The 14,071-nt window shown below is 33.0% G+C and overlaps 1 protein-coding gene across 2 annotated transcripts in view; it reads right to left on the minus strand.

The window, feature by feature from the left end:
• Positions 1-360: 360 nt before the first annotated feature.
• Gcfc2 (GC-rich sequence DNA-binding factor 2) overlaps positions 361-14,071 on the minus strand; it is a 39,998-nt gene continuing 26,287 nt past the window's right edge. The window contains exons 12-17 of one of the 2 annotated variants that reach the window (XM_076833945.2): positions 13,739-13,860; positions 11,060-11,136; positions 9,110-9,176; positions 6,819-6,965; positions 3,543-3,667; positions 361-1,757 (exon numbers count right to left, since the gene is read on the minus strand). In XM_076833945.2, the coding sequence (XP_076690060.2) occupies positions 1,640-1,757; positions 3,543-3,667; positions 6,819-6,965; positions 9,110-9,176; positions 11,060-11,136; positions 13,739-13,860 (656 nt within the window). In that variant the 3' untranslated portion in view covers positions 361-1,639. Of the gene's footprint in view, positions 1,758-3,542; positions 3,688-6,818; positions 6,966-9,109; positions 9,177-11,059; positions 11,137-13,738; positions 13,861-14,071 lie in introns of those variants that run through there. The other variant, XM_076833946.2, reaches the window with a different exon arrangement.

Here is a 14,071-nt window from a genome sequence, read left to right on the forward strand (position 1 = left end):
CTAGGCAAGCGCTCTACCATTGAGTTATATCCCTCTTTACATTCTTAAGTGAACAAAAAGCTGTAAAAATCTAGGAAAAGAATTAAGATATGAGATGAGTGCTCAAATCCATGTTTTGTTCTTGCCAGTTGTATCCTCTCCATTCCATCCATTTCATAGGAATAGAAAAAAAAAGAATTTTGCATTAATGATTAGGTAAAATTTCACAAACATTTATGAATTATATAACATAAAACTTTGAAGTTTTTCAAACTTTAGGTATAACGAAATTAAAGACTATCAGAATAGTTGAATGTTCTAATATTTTTCATTATACGAAACGCAAGAGAAGCATTTCTGTTTAAAAATCTTAAGGGAACACATTGGACAAATTTCTAGTTAAAAATACAGAAGTCAGAGGCTAATTTACAAATGTACACTTTAATAATAAAAAATTTACACATTTCAGATGCAATAAAATCTGCCATTTATGCAAAAACAAAAAATTACACAAAAGTTTTTTTTTTAAGAGAGGGGTTCCTGGGATTGAATTCAGGGGCACTCAACCACTAAGCCACATCCTGAGCCCTATTTTGTATTTTATTTAGAGACAAGGTCTCACTGAGTTTCTTAGAGGATCATGAGTTCAAAGCCAGCCTCACTGTTGCTGAGGCTGGCCTTGAATTCATGATCTCCTGCCTCAGCCCCCGGAGCTACTGGGATTACAGGCGTGCGGCCATTGGACCTGACCACATACTTTCATAGAGATAAATGTCTGAAAGGATAAAATTAAGATGAAAACAGTAATTATTGCTGGAGACATAGTGAAGGAATGCTAAGTGCTTTCCAGCAATGGTCTGACCAAAAAGCAGCAACTTGCTAAAAAAGCAACAGCAGCATACCAAAAAAAACATTTACACAAAAGAAAAGTGACAAATGAGAAAAACTAATTTGCCACACAGGACAGGCAAAAAAAAAAAAAAAAAAAAAAAGTCTTTTTTACAATATAAAGGCCTTCAAGCCCATAAAAATAAATGAATGGATATTTCAAAAAGAATAATGAATTGTCCGACCCAATACATTTTTTGCTAACAGCCAAAACAAAAGAATTACAATTCTTTTTATCTGTCAAATATAATAACTGGTGGCGATTCAGTGGCACTCTTACGCTTATTTGGTCTTGGTACAAGAGATTGGTCTGAAGGACAATTTGACTATCCAGTTAACACAATTCTTTCTAATTAAGATTTTCTTATTAATTGTAAACAGGAGTCGTTAAAATAATTACAATTTAAACATAGTTTTATGGTCAAAGCAGAAGACTTATTTGCTCCTCTAAGCCAAAATAGCTACATCTGAGATTTCTCCATCTCCCCTCTTGGAAAAGTAAAGAAATTCAAAGACATACAGATTGATCTCTTACTGCTCCTGTGCATTTAATTTCTTCAAGCACCAGTTAATTAGGAAGGGCAGTTTTCCAGGAAAGCAGAAGGAGGGAACAGAGGGAGGAGTTCTGTTCTTTGGAAATCCTACCCTCCATTACAAGGAATAAAAAGGCACCAGGCTTTGTTTTTGTTCTGTTTTGTTTGCAAGCAAAGAGATTAAGTATTATATTTTAAAATATATAAATCTCATTTTAGTACTTTCCTATTAAGTGTACTCAAACTTCTTTAATTAGTGATTTAAGATGGTCTAGGTGATACTCTTCTGTGAGGGATTCTGCTTGATGCAAAGCTTTTATTTTCACCAGAATAAGAATTATTTCCTTGACTTCATTCCTGAAAAACAAAAGAAAACAAACATTGCCCTCTTTAAAAATGCATCAGGGCTGGGAGTGTAGTTCAGTGGAAGAGTACATTCTTAGCATGCACAAGATCCTCGGTTCAACTTCCAGATCAGGACCACCACCAATAAAAAGTGAGCTATGAAGGCACAGTGATGAACTCAAGACCCACTAATTATTCATTACTCCAAAACAAAAGCTTAACCTTATGTCAGTACCTAATATAGCATGAAATACAGAGATGCTGCCTTCTTCCCCTATAGCCACACACTGCACAGTGACATTTTGATCAATGACTGAAAATTGCTGAAAATTCTATTGCCCAGTGACACTGCAGCCATGATAACATCATATTCAATACATTACTCATGTTTGTGGGGATGCTGGTGTAAACACACCTACTGCACTGCTGCTATATAAAAGTACAGTACATACGATTATGTAGTAACACCTGATGATAATAAACAACTATATTAGTGATTTATGTATTTACTGCACTATACTTTTTTTTTTTTTTTTGGTAGAAGGAAGAAGAGAAAGAAGGAGTAAAAGCCTTGATGCATTTTACTATGGATTGAACCCAGGGGTGCTCTACCACTGAGCTACATCCCCAGCCCTTTCTAAACTTTAAAAATTCTGAGACAGGGTCTTGCTGAATTGTCCAACATGGCCTCACACTTGTGATTCTCCTACTTCAGTCTCCTGAGTAGCTAGGAATACAGGTATGCACCACCACATCGGGCCTATAATACTTTTTAATTATTATTTAAGAGTATATACTTTTTTTTTTAAATTTAGAGTAAAACAGTATGCTGTGTTATGTCAGAAGTAGCCTCATATATCTAGTGCTTACTGAATCTCGATTGCATCATTTTCTCCTGTGCTTAATTTGATGGCCCTAGGAGTGAAAGACTATAATTAATTAATATATATATATACACACACACACACACACACACACACAGAGACCCCTATACACATACACGCACATACAATATAGTCCAGGTGTGTAGCAGCTATACCAACTATATTTGTGTAAGCACACTCTATGATGTTTGTACAACAATAAATCTCTTAAAGGATTCATTTCTTGGAACATATCCCTGTTGTTATACTACAGTTTTAATGCCATTATGGTGGAAGCCAGAGTAGGAATATTTACCCCAAGGCATCAGCAAATGTTACAAATTTGGCCTTTTTCATGTAAATTTTTTCAATTGTCAATTTACCAGAACACTACTGTATCCTGTAAACATTTGATGCTGTGAATGAGACATTCACACCAGAGATCTATCTACTGTTGGGTAAAAACCAGGATGCACACTTGTATTGAAGGAGTGCTGAATTTTTAAAAATAGTCAAGAAAATTAAAAATACATGGAAATTGTTTTTCAGTGCTGGGGATCAAATCTATGGTCTCTTATATGGTAAGCAAGCATTCGATCACTGAGCTACATCCCAGCTCTCATTTTAAATGTTTAATAAGAGGTTTCTGATTTAGAGTTTTGATTCTAAATTTCCATATGTATTTTTTGGAAATGTTATTTTGGTAAAGATTTTATATTTAAAAATAGGAATATGCATAGGGTGTGATTACAGTGAGCCATTTCAAAGGTAACCATAAAAATATGTACTAATTCTACCAAGTCTCAACAGATTTTTGAGAAGTATAATAAATGTACAAATATTTGTAAAAATTATACAAAATTTCTAAGAATTGCTGAGCTCATGCAAGATCCTCAAGCTATACTTATGAAAGTTAAGATGAAACATGCCTTACCTGAATTCATCCCCAGACAATTTATGTGCAGACTGCAATAACAACTGAATGAAGTTTTCTAGCTGGGGAATAGATGTCCTCGTAGCACAATTTTCAAACCATTTTTCTGGTAGACATACTACTATCTGTTAATTAAAACACATGGCTGGTTTATGATAATGATAATTATCTAAGGACTCTTGCTAACATAATCTCACAGTGATTATGCAAGTTGAGTATTATTCTTCCCATATTATAGTTTGATTCAATAAAAATTTTGGAAAATTTCCCTTATTTTGTGAAAGGTCATATGCCATTTAAAAAATCATTCTTTATTGCTAAGAGCTTAAAACAGACTACTTTTATGAATGTTCTCTAGAAGTGCTTATAATTCTTTCCATACTTGTGTATTCCTGGGATAAAAAATCCACACAAAACATAACTTACAACTAACAACCACAATGCCTAGACATAAGATACTTTCAGTTAACCTAACTATATTTCACCTAGTACATGATCTACATAAACAAATTAGAGTTAAGGAATCAAATGAGTGATTCTAAGATATACAGGGTGAAAGAAAAATTAATTATGCTTTGATAGTCTACTAATCTCATACATTGCTTTAAATGTCCATGGAAGCAAAATGAATCAATGCAGTGCATTCAATTGTTCTTTTGGAATAAACAACAACAACAACAACAACAAAATGGCATTTTATAATCATCCTCCTGAAGGTAATGCATGGTTTGGGAAAGCTTTAGTAAAGTCAGCAAAATATTTAAAAAATAAATAAAAGGATTTATGTGTGGCTCCGTGGCACAGTGCTTGCTTAGCATAAGTGAGGCACTGGGCTTAATCCTCAGTGCTTGGTGAAAGGAGCGGGGGAAGGGAGGAGATAAGAGAAAAATTAAAATGAACCAAATATTATAATATATGTTCAATAAAAATTCCCAAAAATACCTTCTAAAATAAATATGGCTGGTCAGAATTAAATACTTAGTTAAAAAAAAGCAGATGTGTATGCGCTGAGGGTGTAGCCCAGGTATGGAGCACATGCTTCATGTGTGTGAAGCCCTGGGTTTGAACTCCAGCAGCAGTAATAGTAACAACCAAAAAATCCTAAAAAACTATGGATGAGGAAAAAGATTTATTGTATTCCTTAATGACCTTCTTCAATTACTGAGAAAAAAAGGCAGACACTTATTTAACTGAAAAAGGCCAAAGGTCCTATAAAATTTTACGCAGACTACTTTTTTCAAAAGTTTCAAAACTGGTTTGGAATTTAATACCATTTGTACTTGCTTGCCCCATATTTTGTATCACAAGTATCAATAAAATTCTCATGTAACAAAGAAGTTCATATATAAATGAGACTAGAACTTAAACCCACATTTTGTTGATCTGCTTTTCTAGCCACATATTATGAAAGAATGTATTTTAAACATATTTTTCTTCTCTACTTTACAATCTTTATGTTCAAAGAGGACTCTCTAAATCTGAAACACAGTACAGATGATAATTTAAATTTTTGATATGTAATGTCCAAATCTATACCCAATATGAAAACTACAGTCAGAAAAATCATGGTTGGCTAGGAAGTGGTACATCATTTCATACGTATTTTTTTTTTAGAAATTATAAAGTATATATTTTCTCATATACTTAAAAATTCTTCAACTACAGGCTTATCTTTTTGGACAGACCAAGATGTTATGGGGGACATTTAGGTAGTTTCCAACTATCTTCTATTATAAGAAACGCTACAACAATATTCTTTACATTTAAAATATCTGTATGTACATCTCTGATTTTTGACTTAAGATAAATTCTTAGAAGTCAAAGGTATGAACTTTAAAAGTTTTGTACCCATTATGCCAAGATATTCTCCAGTAGGCCTGTGTCCCTTCTCCCACAGTGTGGGAACCCACTGTGCTATGCACTCTTGTCACAGTGCTCTTGCTTATGCCAACACTGGGAATTACAGACAGAATAACAGCAAAAACATGGATCTCCACACATTTTTCTTTTTGTAGTACTGGCAATTGTTTCATGCATGTGAGGCACATGCTCCACCATTAAGCTACAACTCCAACCCTATTTAAAATAAAATTTTATGTTGAGACAGGTTCTCCCTGAATTGCCAAGGCTGGCCTTGAACTTGTGGTCTTTCTGCCTCAGCCTCCAGAGCACCTGGGATTACAGTTGTATACCTTAGCACCTGGCTGTAAACAACTTCTAAAAAAATTGTCTTTACTATATAATAATTTTCATTTTTCTGATTATTATACTATAATCTTTCTCATGTATTTGTACATTATTTTTACATATCCTTTTTTGGTAACTTGATTTGCGTATTTTTGGTCATTTTTAAAAAGAACATTTGAATTATTTATTGATTTGCAAAGGGATTTTTTTAATTTAACATAGATTTTAATCCTTGTTATGTGTTATAACTTCTTTCCTACTTTCTCAACATCCTTCAAAAATAAATAACAGGAGAAAGAATAGTATAGTGAGCCCAGTGAACATAGTCTTCAGTTATCAATTAATCAATTAATTATCAAATTAATTTTGTATCACAGGTATCAATAAAATTTATTTAGAGAGTCCCCTTTGAACATAAAGATTGTGAAGTACAGAAGACAAAATATGTTTATACAACATTCTTTCCATAATATGTGGCTAGAAAAGCAGATTAACAATTATCAACAATTAACAATTAATCAAACAATTATCAATTAATCTCAATGAATTTTTTTGATCCACTTAAGGTTTAGATTTTTATCAAATCTATTGCTTTTTGTTATCATTTCTTCATTTGTATTTAAGTTTAGAAAGGACACTCTCACTCTCACTCTTTATAGTTATTTACCTCTACTGCTATAATTTTACAATTTCATTTTTTATTTCACCTGAGGTTTATTTATTGACTGATTGTGGTACTGGGGGTTGAACAAGGCCCTGAATGTACTAGGAAAGCACTCTACCAATGACTATACCCCCAGTCCTTGCCTAAAATTTATATTGGTATATGGTGAGAGGCAAGAATCTAACATTCTTTTTGTGAAGAGCCAGTTGACTTAGCATCATTTATTAAGTAATTTTCCCTTATTGGTGATATTTCAAATCAGTATACTAATTCTTAAATAGAGAGGGTCTGCTTCTGGGTGTCTACTGTTGATTTATTGACTTGTCTATTCTTTTGTGAGCATCACAATTTTAATTAATTTGCTAAAATTTTAATAGCTATATTTTTAAAAATGATAAAATCATAATTGCTCCTACACAACTTACCTGGTTGCATTTTTTCACAACATCTGGTCCAGGTATGGCATTAAGAAGAGCTATAATAAGGTAGCGATTTAGCAGCTTCCCTAGTCCTAGCTCTTGCAAGGTGTTGTCTGAAAGGACTCCATTCCAAAGAAGAATATTTCGGAAGAGCTAAAATAAAACATAAAGTGAATACACATGTGTTTTCTTTTCTTTTCTTTCTTTCTTTTTTTTTTTTAACTAAAGATTGAAGTCAGGGTCAATCAGCCACTGAGTCACATCTCCAACACTTTTTATATTTTATTTTGAGAAAGGATCTCACTAAGTTGCTTACAGCCTCTCTAAGTTGCTGGGGCTGGCCTGAACTTGTGATCCTCCTGCCTTAGCCTCCCAAGTTGCTGGGATTACAGGTATGAACAATTGTGCCTGGCTTATGCATGTGTTTTCTAAGTCTCTAACCAACATAAAGAGTTGGTCATACTCTTCAATTCTCATTACAATTAGCCTGTCAATTAACTATAACTCTCAATTACAATTAGTTGGAGCTGTCAACTTTAGAACTGAAAACATCTCTGAAAAATACCTATTTCTTTACAATCTCTATTTGCTCACTCTATTTTCCTTTTCTAGTATAACCACCACAAATATGTTTCAAATGAATTCACTAGGTCCTTTCCAGACCAACAATTTTCCTCCTCAATCCATCCTGTCAGAGTTTGCGGCACTGAGTACAAGGCTGCAGGATTCCAGGATTCATAAAGGACCATTGTTAAAGCCAGGGCCACTGTTGCCAAGGTGTGACCTTAAGTAGTCAGTCAATGCTGAGAACTTCATTGCTCTGATATATAAAGAAAGAATAATAATCCCCCAAACTATAAAATAAATACTAGCTGTCTTTCTCTTTAAGTCCAGATCTTCCTGTGAATTTTATTGCATTCCCGCTTTCTTTCCAGAAGTTATTTACTACTCTGAGTGCTGAATGACATGCAATTTTTCTATAATGTCATGCTTTATATTATCAAAATGATGTTGTCCCCTCACCTTGAAAGTCCTTTCCCTGACTCAACCACATGACAAACATTAATTCACTATTGAAATACTGTTTCTGATATGATCTATTGATATGATCTATGTCTTTTTGTTAAATCTAATAAACACTTTAACTCTCCTAATTCTTTTTGATAGCACTTAATACGCTGGTCTTTACTTTAAATCTAGGATTGAGCCCAGAGGTGCTTAACCACTGATCTACATCCCCAGTCTTTTTATTTTCTGTTTTTAAATTTTGAGACAGGATGTAGCTCAGGGCCTTGCTAAGTTGCTGAGGCTGGCTTTGAACTTGCAATCCTTCTGTGTCAGCTTCCTGAGCCACTGGGATTTATAGGCATGTGTTGTTACACCTGGCTTGTCTTTCATTTAGCTTCCTTAAGGCCACTCTCTTAAGGGTTCTAAGGTTTCTATGAAAACACTACTTTCCATTTCCCTTCTTCTGTCAATATTTTCAACGTTCTTTCCATAGCCTCTTCTTCATGCTTTACCCTATCTCCTTAGAACTTGTCATTCAAGACCAGGGCTCTAAATGCAAGCTGACTCCCAAAACCTCAACTCAGATCTGTCCCCTGACATTTGGATTCATACATCTAATTGCCTCCTAGACTTTTGGATTAGTCCCAGAGCTGTGTTCAATTAATTATGTCCAAAACTGACCTTCCCTTCCCTCCCTAGCCTTTTCTTCTTCCTTTACCTCCTATAATATTCCCAGAGAATATTAAGTAAGTCACAAGGTTGCCAAAGTCAGAAACTTGGCTATGACCTTATGTTCTCAGATGTAAATTAATTGAGTCTTTTTAGTGGTACATCTTAAATGTCTTCTGAACCTATCTTCTTACCATTCCTATTACTACTGACTTGACAATGACTTTATGTTTACTTTTTAGAACAAGGGTTAGCCAATTATGATTTGGGGGTTAAATTCAACCTCTACTTGTTTCTATAGGGCCTGTGGGCTAGAAAAATTTTCACATTTTTTAAATGACATTAAAAAATGTTTTTTAAAAACAATATTTTATAACAAGTAAAAATTATGTGACATTCAAATTTCAATGTCTATAAGTAAAGTATTACTGAAACATAGCCACATTTATTTGTTTACATATTATCTATGATTCTTTTGGACTACAGTGGCAGAATCCAGTATTTTAGTGGATACTATACAACCTGCAAAGCCTAAAATTTTTATGATGTGGGCCATAAGAAAGTCTACCACTTTGTTTATAGTCAACTCTATTAAAAATAAATCTGCATTTTTATTTTACCTTCAGAGCTGACCAGAATTGCCTTTCTTGGAACTTGGAATGCGGTGATGTTTCATTTTCTTCAGCACTAATTTGAAACAACAGAAAGAGAAAGGAGAAAATGCAAATTACTCTTTCAGAATCAGAGTTTTAAAGAACATTTATTTTAAACAAGCATACTAAGCCTTAACTGAATACAAATGGAAGTTCTCTACATGGAGGTGACCTGATATCTATCAAAAATTACAAACACATCTACACTCTGACCCACCAATCTCATTTTTGAGAATGTCTCTTGTACATACGTTTTCAAATATACAGTTTATTTGCAATATCCACTGTTAGTAAGTTCAGCACTCTGATGTCTATCAGTTTCAGTATATCTACATGATGCCCTGCTATATGCAGCTTCAAAAAATATAGGAAAATTCTCATGATAACATGAAACGATCTCAAAGATATACTACATGAGGGCTGGGGTTGTGGCTCGGCAATAAAGTGCTCGTCTAGCACGTGCAAGGCCCTGGTTTCAATCCTCAGCACCACATTAAAAATAAACAGATAAAATAAAGGTATTGTGTCCAACTACAACTAAAAAATAAATATTTAAAAAAAGTGTACTACATGAAATAAAATTCAAACTGGATACAACACTTTATAATATACTTTGCTGTAGAAAAAAGGGGAAGGTAAGGTAATGGCTTATATATATATATATATATATATATATATATATATATATATATATATATATGTATGTATTTACTTTTATTTGTATGAAGAAAATAAAAATAAAAATAATTGATTATTGCATGCAGGTATGTGGATAAAGGAAGAAGGGCAAAATCTGAGTCTATGGAGGGCAGGATGGAAGTAAATTTTTTCATTTTAAGTGTAAATTAAAAATTAACAAATAGGGCTGGGGATGTGGCTCAAGCGGTAGCGCGCTCGCCTGGCATGCGTGTGGCCCGGGTTCAATCCTCAGCGCCACATACAAACAAAGATGTTGTGTCCGCCGAAAACTAAAAAATAAATATTAAAAAAAAAAATCTCTCTCTCTCTCTCTCTTAAAAGAAATTAGCAAATAAATCACATGTAGAAGGACTTAAGTAAAACTTTACAAAATAAACCTTACCAAGGAAGAATTTTTATATGCAGACATCACTTCTTGACTCAAAAAAGTCAAAAAGCCAAGAGCTTTCTTTCTTCCCACTCCACAAAGTTTTCTATCCTGTGACTACTTACTGGTTAGCTATAGTTTAGCATGTACCTAATACTATGGCCATGCTTCTAATATTACTTTTGTTCTTTTTTTTTTTAAGAGAGAGAGAGAGAATTTTTAAATATTTATTTTTTTAGTTTTCGGGGGACCCAACATCTTTATTTGTATGTGGTGCTGAGGATGGAACCCAGTGCGCGCACGTGCCAGGCGAGTGAGCTACCGCTTGAGCCACATCCCCAGTCCTAATACTACTTTTTTTCATAAAGTAAATACATAATTCACAGCTGCAGTTTCTGGACATTCAGTGATGTTCTAGGCTTACACTATTCTAACTTTTATACAAAGCTTTGTTTTAATCTGAGCACTCTTCTTGTCTTCTTAAAGTTCTGTGAAATAGCTACTAATTTTATACTCATTTTACAAATGAGGACAATAATGCATAGAAAGGACCAAGATCAAATATCTAGTAATGGTAGATCCAACCTCTAGAACCTGTGCTTTTTACCATTTTATGCAACTGCTCATGTTCCTAACGTACATTTAAACAAACAAAAAAATCTAAAGTCCAAGTGCTAAGCATCATACATGGTATACAGCAGGTGACTAAGAAATACTTGTCGAAATCTCAATTCGCATCTTACTATGTACATGTATGTTTTAAGAACAGTATAGTTTCTCTTGCATTATGTCCTTAAATCTGTATTATATGATGAGCTATTTCAAACAATACAAAAGTTAACAGCTTTTACCTCTTTGGGTATAGAGGAATAAAAACATCATCTTCTATTGCCTTCTTCATTCTTGAAGCAATGGATTTAAGTAAATCCTATTATTTAAAAATTGGAAAGTATCAGCAATAGTCATAATTGGAAATACATTTATAAAAAAACATTTTTTAAAAAATATTGTTTAGCTGTTGATGGACATTTATTTTACTTAATTGTATACGGTGCTGAGAATCGAACCCAGTGCCTCACACATGCTAGGTAAATGCCCTACTACTGAGCCACAACTCCAGCCCCCCAAAAAACATATTTAAAAAAAAATTCTATTCAGTGTATTCTCAGGTCATTAGTGCTCAACCAGTTCAACATACAAAGATGTAATAGTAACACTAGCATGCACATATTCCTGTTCTGAAAAAAGACAAGTTACACACATAGGAAAAAAAAAATGCAGCAAATATTAAGATATTCAAAGTAATTTTTTGACACTTCAGATGTGACATTTTTACAAGAAAAGTGTAAACTTTAAAATAATTAAACAATTTCCATAGACTTATAAAAGGATTGAGATAAATCCTAGGAAACTCTGACAATCACAAGAACATTTTCCTATGCTATTTAACAAGGGTAGTTCTATAAAGTCCCCAAATAAAGTTAATATTTGCCACCATTAAATATATCAAACTCCCAATAGCAAAATATGCTAAAATGAACATGCAATGTGGAAGCTGTACTAAAGAAAACAGCATGAGGTTCTTGAATATTGCAAAGTGTCTATAGAAGTTTTCTTAGGTGTGTCTATGAGAAAGAAACTTCCTTTCAAAAAAGGCATTATAATGGGTAGGTCAACAGAAAAAGTGTAATTTTTAAAAATCTTTTCATTCTATCCTTTTCAAATGTAGATGTAAAAGAGAAAAATCTAAACATAATTTTAAAAAATATTAGCTTATGAATAAAAAAGGTGAGTGGGTGCATTCTGATGCATAACAACCATAATTTTAGTAGTGAAAATTTGTACACATTCATAGAATTGGCTATTAAAATAATTACCAACTGGGATACCTATTCATTCAGGCTATTGCCTGTGGCTGCAGATGATCATTTTCATTGCTATATTATATTTTGTTGTATAAATCCTAGAGTAGGACATTTAGATGGTTTCCTGTTAAGGATCTTTTATGAACAATGATACTATAAAAGTTCCTGCAGATATTTTAGTATACATAAGCATACATTTCTAATAGGCATATACATAGAAATGGAACTGCTGGAATATGCTTATGACTGGATATCCAACTTTATATAAAATGCCAAATTGTTCTATAAAATAGTGGTACTATTTTATATTTCCATGGCTGTGTATGAGACATCCTGTTTCCCTATATCCTTATAAAACTTATTGCTTTTTTTCTAAATGTTTATAATTCTAGTCATATCCCATTGTGCTTTAATTTTCATTTCCCTGTTGGGTAATGCTGGGCATATTTTCATATATTTATTTGCCATTTGGAAAGCTTTTCTGAAAAGTACCTAGTTAAGCTGCTTGTCTATGTTTCTGTTTTTTTGTTTTGTTTTGTTTTGTATTAGGTTCTACCTTTTTCGTATTGATTTACAGAAGCACTTCATGCACTCTAGCTACAGGTCCTTTGTTGGTTTGCTTATGTCCTTGACATAGTAAATTTACTTTGTGAAAATTCATTTTGTTTGTATATCAAAGATCAGAAATGACCGAAGTATTCCATCAGGGAATTTTAATGACATCATGCTATATTCATCCACTAAATGAAAATATTAGCTAAAGTTTTTGAAGACTATAGTAACTTACAATTATAACTATGTAATGAGATAATGTTAAGTAGAAGAAGAATACATATATGTCCATTAGGACTATAACTTTGGGGGAAAAAAAAGGCTGGGTGAAAATATCCAACAACAGTACCAATCCTTGATATGATTACTAAGATGAAAACATGATGGGAATTTCAAATATTTTTTCAATTGTGAAAAATATTTCTATAAAGAGATATTGTTCTTATTCTTAAAGAATCCATATCTGAATAATAATAATGGCATACTAAACACTAGAATAAAAGTTATTTTAAAGTCAATGATACTATATGCAGCACAAATGAAGCTGTCATATACTGATAACAAACTGAATTATTCATAAATGTAGAATTCAAGCAAATTTCCTCCCCCTTTTTGGTACTCTGGACTGAACCCAGAGATGCTCAACCACTGAGCCTCATCCCTAGCCCTTTTTATTTTGAGACAGAGTCTCACTAAGTTGTTGAGGCTGGTTTGAACTTGTGATCCTCTTGCCTCAGGTTCCAAGTTGCTGGAATTACAAGCATATGCCACCATACACAACCATATTTTTTCCAAAGAGGCATATTAAACTGAATTTTTATGTTTTTTTTTAATTTAATTATCCGTACCATATTACTCAAGTGGCCAAGATATCAATATTTATAACATTAAAAACAAACTCATTTCTTAAACATTTTAATTTTTTTTTAAGGAAAAAAATCATTTTCTAGGTAATATCTCCATAAAATAGTATCTGAACCTATATAAATATTTCATTTCATTTATTTACTTTTTTTTTTTTTTTTATAGTGCTGGGGAATGAATTTAGGACCCTGCACATGCTACATAAGGGCTCAACCACTGGGTTACAATCCAATCCTAAGAAATTATTACCTGTTGGCTTTTATTAACTTCATTTTCATAAGTGGAATGTTCTTCAAGAATCACTCTGCAGTGGTTTATTAAACTTGTTGTCTGTGAGGTTGACAATGGATCCCAAATGCATTCTACAAAGTCTGAAACAAAGATTTTTAGTGGTATGCAATTTATTTACTAGATTATTTTATATCTCATGTACAAATAACCAAGGCCTTTAGCACAGACTATTTTCCTCCTTATTTAAGTTAAAATCTATGGCCAGTCATTGCCATTATATTTGCATACACCCTCAATTCTTTGTCCTCCTTGTGCTTTGCTGAAATCATCTGGTTAAACCACAACCCTAAT

Source organism: Callospermophilus lateralis, chromosome 14 (assembly GCF_048772815.1).
Source record: "Callospermophilus lateralis isolate mCalLat2 chromosome 14, mCalLat2.hap1, whole genome shotgun sequence".
Taxonomy (NCBI): domain Eukaryota; kingdom Metazoa; phylum Chordata; class Mammalia; order Rodentia; family Sciuridae; genus Callospermophilus; species Callospermophilus lateralis.